At 47.0% G+C, this 12,407-nt stretch overlaps 1 protein-coding gene across 1 annotated transcript; it reads right to left on the bottom strand.

Moving 5' to 3' along the window:
• Positions 1-1,580: 1,580 nt before the first annotated feature.
• FGF23 (fibroblast growth factor 23) lies at positions 1,581-9,521 on the bottom strand. The gene is made up of 3 exons (XM_055315376.1): positions 9,326-9,521; positions 3,299-3,402; positions 1,581-2,027 (listed from the first exon to the last, which is right to left on the bottom strand). Exons 1-3 carry the CDS (start codon positions 9,519-9,521, stop codon positions 1,581-1,583), a joined length of 747 nt encoding a protein of 248 aa, XP_055171351.1.
• Positions 9,522-12,407: the final 2,886 nt, after the last annotated feature.

The raw sequence follows: 12,407 nt of genomic DNA on the forward strand, positions 1-12,407 counted from the left end.
ACATAGTTTTAGTGTTCCCAAATAGGAACCAGTCCTGCAAGTTCAGCTTAAAACCATCAGGTGAAGACAGCTGTCCAATGTTCCATAAGTAAAAATGGATCCGTTTCTAAGGCTGGGTGCCTGACGGCAGTGGGAAAAAACAAGTGGACTTAGAAGAAGCTGTTATTTAAATCTACTTTGCTCATTAGCATTTTGCTCTGTAGGTGGCCATCTCAATAGAGGTAGGAACAGGGACTCCCTTATAGAAAGACTCCAAGTCAGGTGGGAAGGCTAGGGAGGGGGAGGCTGAGCATCAGGCCCACCTGTCATGTTGGTAAGTGAGGTTTGGTTTTCCTGGGACTGAAAGCTGTCTTCATGTAAGGCCCCCAGAATTTGCAAGTGGACAGAGACCCAAACATGTCAGCCCAGGCATGTTTAGCCACCTCTGTAGCCAGTGCTGCAGAGCAGTGAGGAGAACATGGTGAACAGCTGGCAGTGCTGTCTTTGTGTAACTCTTACACTTTGGCCCCCTGGGGATTGGGCTGCTTTCCCCCTGAGTGCCACCTCACTTAGATTAAAGGACACAATCTGCTAGTCCGCGGAAAACGGAACCCAGAGCAGCCCGGTTGGTTCAAGACTCCCTTCCTGTAACAGTTTTGGAATTCATCCCAAATACAGTACTACTTAGGCTGGAAGTAGGCTTCATCAAATGCCTCCAAGGGGAGTTTGAATTTATTTCCATTTTAAACATTTATTTCCATTTCCTAGGAGGGGGGGTTTTCATGAGCCTCTGCCAAAGCTCTTCCTCAGGCCAAATTCACTAAAGCCAAAGTCGGGGGCCCATAGACAGGGTTATATCCTGGGCTGCTTGGAAACAGGCAGGGTCATTCTCAGCCTTCCTGCTGCTCTGGCTGCATAGAAGAGGAGAGAGCCTGGCAAGCAGTGCCCACCCTGTCGGGAGGTTGAATTTTCTAGCTTGACTTCTTGCCTCCATTGTCCGAGCATTCTAGTTCATTTTGACCAGCTTACTACCAATCTTTTTGACAGCTCTGCTCCAGATGCTCAAGGAAGAGCAAAGCCTTGAGATTAGGGTTTTTATCAGTTTGCCCAATTCAGCTATTAATGCCCTAAGTCGAGGTTCGCAAACTCGAATGCCAACAGGGTCCAGGCAGGTAACACAAATGTAAGGAGCAGTGGAGAAGCTACTGGTATTTGCTCTTCCTTTCACCCGTTGCTTGGTTTTTAATACTAGGCTGATGAAGAGAGGGAAGAGACACTTCCCCCGGGGGCTAGGGGGAAGGTGGTGGTGGCGGCAGTGGGAGTCCCCGTCTCCTTAATGAGGGCGAAACTGCTAGTGTGTCGTTCTGGGCCTCGCAGTTCGGAAGAGTGGTACAGGTGGGGTGGGGGAAGCTTCGAGATGGCCATTACTGGAGCCTCGAAGGTACATCCTCAGGGGACCTCCTGGTGGACGATGGGGAGAGAAGCCGCCCCGTGCCCGCAGCGCCCCCACCTTCCCTTCCCCGGACTGCAGGGGGCGCGGGCCCCAGGACGGCAGTTAGTTTCCCGAAGGGCAGCTTAGACAGGATCCCTTTCGGGTTTCCCTAGACGAGCTTGGGGGAGGGGCGGCACCTGTCCACGCCCATCCCCCCGGCGTGCGCGTTCACCCTGTTGCCTCTGAGCACCCCCAGCGGGTCGCTGGCGGGCACGCCGTGGTCCTCGGCGCTCGGGAGCTCCTGCGAGCAGGAGGCCGCGGCGGGGGCCAGGCGGGGCCTGGGCTTCAGCACGTGCAGCGGGTCGCGCCCCGAGTCCCCCGAGTCCTCGGCGCTGCGCGTGTGCCGCCGCGGCCTGGGGGTGTTGAAGTGCAGGAGGGGGATCTCGTTCCTCCGGGACAGGAACTGCGAGTAGGGCGGCGGGTTGGTGCCGGGCAGGAAGGCCCTCTTGGCCTGGCCCAGGCTGACGAGGAAGCGGTGCTGCGGGGAGTGGTACACGTCGTAGCCGTTCTCCAGCGTCCGCTGTCGGAACCGGCAGCTCTCCGGGCTGAAGAGGTGCTGAAAGGGAGAGCGCTGGCGTGGGGGGCGGCCCCGGGCCCCGCGCCCCGGGCCCCGGGCCCCGGGCGGGGGGCGGGGGGTGGGGGGGCCGGGCCCGGCTTCCCCCTGGGACTCTACCCGGAGGCGGCCTCTGCCCCTCGCTCCTTTCTGGGGGCAGTGACCCGACCCGCGCCCTCCTGCCCCCATCGCACCCCGACCCCCGCCCGGCCCGAGACCCCGCCGCCCTGCCCTTGGGCGGCTCCGCCGGGCTGCCCCTGGGTCCGGTTTCTGGAGGGGGGCTCATAACTTCATTCACTGCCTTTGCCCCCTCCCTTGGCTGAAAGTTGGCTTGGGTGGAATCCTTACCTGGAGAAAGGAGGAGGGATGGGGCTTGAGGGTACTCAGACCAGAGATAATATCCTTTGGGATTTAGGGCGGGGAACTCTGGCAACAGAGGACCCCGGTTTGAGCCCTCACTCTGCCACTAACTAGTACTGGGTTTCATTGAACACCTGCTAGGACCTTCGCGTGTTGTTTCATTCAAAACCTCAAACTTCCCCGATCTGCTTTACAGATGAGGACTATCTATCTGCCTAAATGTGGCCAACAGATACTTCAGTGTAATGCCTATATTTGTTCCACAGAGGGTTGTCTACTTGTGGCCAGATACTGTCGTAGGTGTTGGGACGCAACAGCAAGCCAAAAAGGAAGTCATTGCTGTCATGGTATTCTTGGTCTGTCTGGTGGTGAGAGGCTCCCGAGATGAGCTGTCCCACTACTGCATGATCTCAAAACTCTTTAGAATATGCCTGCAACCTGTCGTTTGGGAAATCCTTTGCTCGCCAGCCTGAATGACCAGCGGCCACAGTTGGGGACAGAGATCATTCAGGAGAGATCTTTAACTGGAGGGAGATCCCACGTTACTTTTTCCAGGTGGGGAGACCAAAGTGGAGAGAAGTGAGGGGACCAGCACAAGGTCAAGAAGGTCTAGTAAAAGAATCAGGAAGACACCAATGGCTTCTCACTAGGGGACCTACATACAAGGTGCTGTGTAGATATACAAATGGGTTCCCATAGGCAGTCAGACTAGAGGTGAAGAGCCCAGGCTCCAGAACCAGACTACTTGGGTTCAGACCCCAGCTGTATAAACCTGAGCATCTATTACTTAGATTAACTAAATCACTCAGTGAAAACATCACCAAGCACTGCCAATAAAACCTTTGTATAATTTCATGTTCTGGCAAAGAAATGAATTATCTTTACATGGTGACCAGCACAAAAAAGAAACTCACTGATCCAAAGATGTTGCCTCTGAAGTCCATACAGAGGTACCTCCTACTCATCACACCTGTTATCACCACAAAGCCGGCATCCTCTGACCGGATCATCAAGGCACCTATGGAGAAAATCTTCCAGGTCAAAAACTGGTTGCACATCCAAGTCCTATCTTTGAGCACTTCCTGAAAATTCACCTCCCCTGATTGATTTTAAAGGCAGTGATGATTTTGCTTCACCCTCCCTTGTACTTACTTGTTCAGCTTCCTTTCTTCTGATTGTGCCCTCTAAACTCCCACTCCCACTCTCCTCCATCCTCCATTTGCCTCCTACTTCCTCCTCTTGTTTGTATGAAGCACTCTTAACTCCCAGCATTCTTTCTCCTGTGCTCGACACATGTTCCTCTCTCAGCCTGCACTGTCTTTACTTCCACCGTTGCCTAGCTAATACCTCCTAATGTTTGTGGTTGATCATCACGTTCTCCCAAGCCTCCTCGGCTTTTGTAGTTTTCAAATCTACACCAAGAGATGTCTTTCAAGGGTCCGGCTTGCTCCACTCTGATATCTGTATAATAGTCAGTTATCCATCACCCAACACCCATTTTGTATCAAGAACCATGTTAGAATTGATCTTCCCCTCCCTTCTCTGTTTATTGAAGTCTCTCATCCTTCCAGGCTACGCTCACTTTCTTTGAAGACTTTCCTAATCTCCATAATCAGAACTAATGCTCTCACCTTTATTACAGCATGCATTTCATTCACCTTGCCTTAACTAAGCTTACATTATCTAGCGTCTCTTCTAGAGTGAGCTGCTTAGGAGCAGAGGGTTTATTTTTCTGTGTAGAATAGATACTATGGATGCACAGAATTTCTTCTTGGATCTTCCATTGCTGCTCTTTGTCCTTTCCTTGTTTGATGGTGTCCCCTCCAGTGTGGTCCCTCATGGTCTTTCAGTGTCCCCATTCAACAACCAGTCTCCAACAAGGGCCTAAAATCCACACATACTACCCTCACTTGAAATAATTAATAACTGCCTGCCTTCATGGGGACTTGGCACTTTTAACAATTGCAATGCATTGTACCAAGGACTAAAGTCTAAAGCTTTCTGTTTTGTGGCAAGAGTATCATTCAGCAAGAGTTCCACCCCAAATGCTGTTTAATTACCTGACATTTTCTGCTAAAAAATAATTTCTTATTTATTTATTTATGTATTTATGTATTTATGTATTTATGTATTTATGTATTTATTTATTTATTTATTTATTTATTTATTTATTTATGAGAATACACAGAGAGGAGAGAGAGAGAGAGAGAGAGAGAGAGAGAGAGAGAGAGGCAGAGACACAGGCAGAGGGAGAAGCAGACTCCATGCAGGGAGCCTGACGTGGAACTCGATCCCGGGTCTCCAGGATCATGCCCCGGGCTGTAGGGCCACTGAGCCACCAGGGCTGCCCTAAAAATCATTTCTTTAAGTCTTTGGAATCACTTGCATTCACTTACCCCAGAATTTCCATGTGTATCTCCTTTGGCCTCACAGCCCCGGCAGGTGTTCAAATTTCTATTCTAGAAATGTAGTGTGGAGAGGTTGTAAATGCCTAGCACCGTGTCCAGGAAGTGGGGGAGCCTCATGGGATGACTTATACCTGTCTCCCCCTTTTACCCTGTGTAGGCCCTGAGGAGAGTACCAGACAATACTTAGACACTAGCTTCATAGGGACTGAAATTGGAATGATGTGAGACAGAGGGAATGAGGGTGGGAGCAAGCCAGAAAGAAGAGAAAGCAAGAAGGCCAAGGAGAAACATTCATTTGTTCCAAGTTTGACTAAGAGCTAGCCTTAAGGAAAGCTTCTGGAAGTGGGGTGGAGTATAGGAGGCACAGGGGATATTTAAATTACCCTGTAATGAGGTCTACCCATGGGTCTCATATATATGGCTAATTCTATCACAAGCCCTTAGACAAACAAAGGAATGTGTAAAAAAAAAAGTTTTGTCTTGATGAATTTTCAGTCTAATTGTGGATAAAATTACACTTATTCATTGTTTTTTGAATGGTTGCGCTTTAGGTATTTTACATATCTTAAATTTTCAAAACAACTGTGATCTTGTTAATATTATTAGCATCCCAATTTATGTGCAAAGGGAACTAAGGCAGGATTCAAACTCAGGGAAGTGACTCTAACATCCTCTTCCTATGATCCAGCAGTTTGCCTCCAACAAAAATCATCACCAGCCTGAGGAGACAAATTCAAATGCCAAGATATGCGTTGCAACCCATGAGAACTCCAAATCACTCTGCCCCTGAGCAGGTCAGAGAAGGGACCCTGACCCAGGAACCAGGGGACCTGCGTTCTGATTCCAATTACTAACTCTGTAGCCTTGGGCAAGTCATTGCTCTCACCTCGGGTTGCTCAGCTGTGTAAAGAGAATGATAGAAGCTGGGCTGCCAACTTTACAGGGTTCCAGTCAGACTCAAATGCAATCTTGGTTGGAAAAGTGACTTTCTTCAAATGTTTTGAGCAAATGGAAGGCATTATGTAGCGTGTGCTGGCCTGCCATTTAACAGGCCCAGACTTTGTGAGCCATGCGGGCCTCATGCCTGGGGTCAGTATGGGCAGAGTGCATGCTACATGTGCTCCTGGGCTCCTGGGCTGGGCCCAGTAGAAAACAGCCTGGAGGGGAACAGTGAACAGCTGCTACAAAGGACAAAGACTGGAATCCAACCAACAGGAGCCAATGAGAAAGTGCAGGAAATGTCAGAGACAGATTGCTTTCCCTTGGCTTGTTCAGAAGGCATGTTTTCACAGGTAGCATAGGTTCTAGGGCGGAATCTGGCAGAAGGAAGGCACACAATGGCTGCTGGCCTACAATCTGTTGCAGCAGGTGGATTCAATGGACTGGCATGTGATCCTGGAGGGAGCATGGGGTTGGGGTCAAGGTGTCCTCTCAGTGACCTTGAGCCAGTGTAGTTCTTTAACCTTTGTTTTTCATATGTAATGGAATCATTTATCACATTTGGTCATCTTAAGGGTGCAATGAGTTAATATTTTTATCCACAATAAAAACACTTTCTAAATGCTAGCAATTTGACTATTTCCACCTGCCTCCACTCTGCTATAAAACTTATTTTATAAGCAATTAAAATTATCAGGGCATCTGGGTGACTCAGTTCATTGAACATCCAACTCTTGATTTTGGCTCAGGTCATGATCTCAGGGTCCTGGGATTCCTCCTCAGTGGGAAGGCTGCTTGAGGATTCTCTCCCTTTCCTTCTTCCTCTACCCCTCCCCTGCCATGCTCACTCTCTCTCTCAAATAAATAAATCTTTTTAAAAAGTAGAAAATTATTGCCTCCATTCTGTTCTCATGACAGTAAATGATAAATGAGATGGTACATGTAAAGTGCTTTGAGCTCCCCAAAAGAAAGAGAATATTTTCCCAGATTAAAGAGCCTGAGAATAATTCCGCTTAAAGTAAAGAAAGCACTAGTGGGGAAAATGGAAGAAAGAAAAATATCAGGATCTTGGAAGTGGTATTAACCACAGGTAATAAGCATCCCTTCTGCTGTTTCTATGAAGTGGGGATGGTGGGAGGGTGGCCTTCTTCACAGTAGGACAGGAGACACAGATGTCGGAGAGACTCCCTGACATCGGCGCTGTGAGTCCCAAGGGAGGTCATAGAATCTTATAGCCAAGTAATTTCACAACAACCGACAACCCATAGATGGTTTGGGCATTCAATTATTAATCAAGAATTTACTAAAGCACAGTGATCAAATGAACCAGATTGTATCGGAAATGTCTAATTAATTAGGAGGGGGAAAAGCACACACCTTCCATTAGTGTAAAAGCAAATCTTTCACCAGTCTGTGAATTCCTTGTGCTGCTTATCTGTATGCCTCAGTGTTTCCTCTTTCCTTTTTTAGTGACTTTTGACCTTCGTGTATACTTTTATATTAGCAATACACAAAATGACTGATTGAATAGCTTAAAGGGTTATATAAAATAGGTCAAGTAAGAGGCAGCTGGGTGGTGAAGTCAGTTAAGCATCTGCCTTTAGCTCAGGTCATGATCTCAGGGTCTTGAGATTGAGCCCCACAAGGGGCTCCCTGCTCAGCAGGGAGTCTGCTTCTTCCTCTCCCTCTGTTCCTCTGCTGCTCCCCTCCCCTGCTTGTGTTCTCTTTCTCTGTCTCTCTCAAATAAATAAAATCTAAAAAAAAAAAAAAATAGGACAGGTAAGTCTCCCTCTCCCCACTGTGACCAACTCCCCTCCGCAGGTTTGTGTTAATTTCTAAAGACACAATACTTAGCTACTGTCTACGTCTAACAAAACAAAATCATTTCTACCAAAAAACATCTGAAATCAGTTCAACTCATTTTTCATCTTCTCAGTCATTTTAATCACTCCCAACTAGTATCAGTGTATTCTCTGAGCCTTATGCCAGTAGATATTTGAGGGAAAAGTTTTACAAGTCAGGCTGCCTGCTTCATAGGCAGAGTACCACACGCTGTACCACCCACAACTCACCACAGCTGGCTCACACTGTTTATGTCATGGTCCAGAGGACATCTCTTTGAGGGTTCCTTTTGGGGGAAGGTACTGTTAAATATCCATTGAATAAAATGAGCAACACTTTGGATGCATCAAATGTATCCAGATTTAGTTCAGATTTGTGTCATTGTCATTGGACTGCAATTTGGTTTCCAAAATCTTGACTCCTGAATCCTACTCTATCCCCTTGAGTTCTGGAACCTGAATGGTATTTGCAGAGAACTTTGGTCCCTCCTCTCATCTCCTCTCACCATCCACTGAGCACTGGAAGAGATATGCATAGCTGGCTCTGCATGTGCATGTGTATCTTGCAACAGCTTTAAGGACCTTTGATACCCACACAGCAAAGCCACCAAAAATTATCAGTTAAGTCTGTACAACAATAAGGGCAAAGCATTATTCCCATAAGGAGTTTCCTTTAATTAAACAGAGACTGTGGTTACTCTTTCATTCCTTTCGTTTGATTGAGATTGACTCAGCTGGCATTCTTCTGTATCCTCAGTGTAATTTTGACACATTCTTCTAAAATAGGAGGCCTTGTCTCTTTCACTACTCATCCCCGTCTCTCTCCAGAACCCCCTATGCACGTGCAAGTGAAGGGGCCCTCATCTGAATCATAGCTAATTGATCAACTGTGGATTGTGGTCTAGCTTGCCACAAACCTAATCTTTAAAATCACTCCAGTAGCTTCATGTTGCCAAGGAGTTCCCAACTAGCTCAATCTGCTACTGAGCAGACCTTTAAGCTCCACAGAAAATAAAAAAAATAAAATAAAATAATAAAATAAAATAAATAAAATAAAATAAAATAAAAAGCTCCATGGAGAGGAATCACCAACTGATACCAAGCTGGGTACCTCTTAAAGTCCCCAGCAAACATGTTGGGTGGATGGATGCATGGGTGCATGGATGCATGGATGTCCATGCACTTGGTCAGACCCATCAAGACAGTATAGCTGGACAGCCTGTCTTTCATACATTTTTCCTGAGAAGTTTTAAAAGACCAGAATACTAGAATTTGGAAAGAGCCCCTGAGTTCATCTATTCCAATCCTTGGTCTGATATAGGAATCTTTTTTATAACCTCCTCTGTTAGCCGTCTCCAAAGTTTATGAGCCAAACTCAGCGTCAATGATCTATCTAGCTTTTCCCCCTCTCAACTTTTTTGCCTTTGTTTCTGCACATTTTTGGACTCTGGATAGGAGAAGTCAGAGGGGCTGCTATTGTGGGAAGAGGGATTATAGTTAAGACAAATTATTTTTGTTGGGAGAAACAAATAAATGCTAATTAGGGAAGTAGCAGAATCTTCTCCCTGGGTTAAACACACATGCACACACGCACACACACACACACACACACACACAAATAATGGCTTCTGGGCAAGAAGCTAGGAGGCTAGATTAGTCCTCTGGTCTCCCCCAAAGCCTCCCCAGGTCCCTTGGAGGTGGGTAGACAGAGGAGCTCTCCATCCTTCCCAGCCTGAATGAAGCGCCTACTCACTGTAGATGGTCTGATGAGGTGTGCCATCCACATGGCCGTCCTTGTGGATCTGCAGGTGGTAGCTGTTCCTGGCTGTGGCCGTATACAGGTGGGTTAGGCTACCCCAGCTGGAGCCGAGCAGCGGGGAGGTGTTGGGATAGGCTCTGACTACCCAGCACAGGACAGAGACCAGGAATCCAAGGCGGGTGCCAGACATCACAGCTCTTTGAATGGCTGGCTGGAGTTTGAAACCTGACACTGCCTCCCTGATTCCCTGGCTGTGCCTCACAGGCCTTTTTCTCCTCTTCTTTGTGGGTATCTTGCGTGAAAGTCCCAGGCTAGATTCCCTCCTTTTTTCCCCCAGACTTTTAAAGGGTGGCCCTGTGACATCAAACAGGAAAAACTCCACTGTCCACATCCTCTGTGTTGTAACCAGCCCATTGGAAGAGAATGCAGAGCCCTCTTAGGCTCACGGAAGGCACGTCGTTCCAGACACACACACACACACCCCTCAATTTCAGGCCAGCGCTCCAAAAAGTGAATAATGTGTGGGCAAAAGTTATCTACAACTCTGGGTTGTCTGTTGACCTGTCCCACTTCCACCAGGAAATGTGAAGGCAGCCAGCAGTTTTGAAAAAAAAAAAAAATCCAGCTTCAGTCATGCAGTCAACAGACTCCTGTGCAATTAATCTCCCTTTGAGTCTACTCATTTTGGTTTTCTCCGTCCTTTTGATTCCAATCAGCAACCGTGTATCCAGTTCTTTCTCTGTGCACAGTACCAGGTGGGTGTTTTGAAGGTACAGAAAAAGTACAGGACACCATCAGGCAGAGGGCACCCTTGGAAATCCCTCCTCATGAAGATATGGGAGCTGGAAACAGAGGTACAGAAGCCAGAGTTGCTACCCTGGAAAGATTTCAAAATAGGAAGAAAGAAAACCAGGCCTTGAAGTCCCTGCTGCTTTATGAAATTCTGAGGTTTGATTTCTCATTTTTCCTAGTTTGGACTACCTAAGAGCAAAATAACTGGTATTATGGTCTCTCCAACAGTATGGAGACTAATTCAGAGACCTCGTGAAGATGGGAAAGCTGGTGGCTGAGCACAGGGGAGCAGATCCTGGGAAGGTCCCAGGGGCAGAGTGGCAGGCCAGGGTGTCCCCACAGCTCATGTCTCCTGGGTGTCTGGCTCCTGGGACTAGACACTTCCTTGTAGACCCTGCTCACAGGTATGCCCTCGGGGAAAGTACATTTGATGTGGGGTGATAGTGCCAGCACCTGCAGTCTAATGGGGAAGCAAACAACTGGAATGCATACCAGAAAAATACACACAAAGAGACTGCTCCTCCTCCAATCTTCCATTTACTGAGTGCATGCAGGCATCAGGCTAGACGTCATGGTTGATAGAAGAGAGAGTGAGGTGTGACCTCTGCTTCAAGGACGTCATAAGCTAATGGAGAAAGGAGAAACAAGAAGTAACCATTGCAAAAAACGTAATGGAATGTACAATCATACAGATGCAGACAAAAGATGCCATTAGTGATTCTATATTTGTGCAAGTTTTTATAATTTATAAAGCTTCCATAATGCTAATTTTTACATATATTAGTTCCTTTGAATCTCACTGCAACCCCGTGAGATTGCATTATCAATATTTTTATTTTATATATGAAGAAATGGCAATCATGGGTTCATATGTCCAAAGTCACAAAGCAGTTAAATGAGAGATCTAGGACAAGGTCTTCTGGCTCCCTAGGATGTTTCTCCTAATCACATAATCACAGGGACAACTGACACTTACTGAGAGCTTCCTAAATGCTTTACTTGTAGTAACTCACTTCATCGTTATAATAACCCTTTGAGGAGATACTGCAACCTCCTTTACACAGATGAGGAAACTGATGTGCACAGTGCCCCAAGATGTACAGCCAATATGTGGATTGATGTTGGATTTGAATCGGGGCAATCTGACCCCCAGACCTCCTAAGAACTCACACCACACGTTAGGGCAAAAGAGATGGGAGCCAGGAACTTGGTAAGAGAGTGCAAGTAGCAATGAGGCATAGTAGTCTCCAGTGTTTCTCTAGCAAACACAGTCCTATACCCAGGATGTGTCTCTTAAATATGAGGTGCTGTCTCCCCAGGTTAGGTAGTAGATGATCAAGGACATACAAGATAGTCTTCTTTAATAATGATCACAGAATGATTCATAAACACATTACCATATCTGAGCATTCAGAGTTGAAATACACATCATTCAGGAACATTTGCCAGTAGATAACCACGTTTCCTTTTCTGATTGCAAAAGGTACAAGTGGGAAGTACCTGTGAAACAATCAGCAGGTATCAAGAAACTTCTCTGTGCAAGAGAGAAGGGAGGGGGAGTTCCAGGAATAAAAAGCAAAACAAACATCCTTGAAGGGCTTATACTATAATTGAGCAGAGGAAAACCTTGTTAAATACAAAGCATTGTGTGAGAAGAGCTAAATTCCTAGAATGTGCAAGTAATGCTAACAGCAGGGGCCTGAGTGGCTCAGTTGGCTAAGCTTCTGCCTTTGACTCAGGTCATGATCTCTGGGTTCTGGGATTGAGCCCCACATCAGGCTCCCTGCTCAGTGGGGAATCTGCTTCTCTCTCTCTCCCTCTGCTCATCCCTCTGCTCATGCCCTCTCTCAAATATATAAATAAAATATTTTTAAATAAGAAATGCTAATGGAATTCAGAAGAGGATGAGAGCACAGTGGGCAGATGCTGTGGTCAAAGAGGGCTTTGAGGGAAGCGAGATTTGAAGGGGCCTTATAGGAGGGACAGGGAAAGGCATTTCCTAGCACCTGCCAGAGCATGGTGGGAAGGCAGTGCAGGTGTCTCAGGAAGAGTACATGGTTATTCATTTGTCCTTGTGGTGATTACAAAGGGGCTTCACTAGCTGCTTCAACTTATTAGTTATGAGACTTGATGGGCCAACTTAATCCATTTCCAGACTTCCCTCCAAGAAGAAGCCCTGAACACCTAGCAACTGTATCTGAAGGCTGTATCTAGACAGCCTGGGACAGTAGGTTTACTTCTGAGGGGAATGGAGGCAGTGCAGGGAGGAGAAGCATTCTCCACT

Source organism: Nyctereutes procyonoides, unplaced genomic scaffold (genome assembly GCF_905146905.1).
Source record: "Nyctereutes procyonoides isolate TBG_1078 unplaced genomic scaffold, NYPRO_anot_genome, whole genome shotgun sequence".
NCBI classification, from domain to species: Eukaryota; Metazoa; Chordata; class Mammalia; order Carnivora; family Canidae; genus Nyctereutes; species Nyctereutes procyonoides.

Bases quoted from the DNA above. Each gene is read 5' to 3' on its own strand.
- FGF23 (XM_055315376.1), bottom strand. From the start codon at position 9,521: ATGTCTGGCACCCGCCTTGGATTCCTGGTCTCTGTCCTGTGCTGGGTA. The intron at 3,403-9,325 runs GTGAGTAGGCGC...TTTTCTCCATAG, and splicing joins ACCTCATCAGACCATCTACA to GTGCCTTGATGATCCGGTCA. The intron at 2,028-3,298 runs GTGAGTTTCTTT...TCTCCCTTTCAG, and splicing joins GAGGCAACATCTTTGGATCA to CACCTCTTCAGCCCGGAGAG.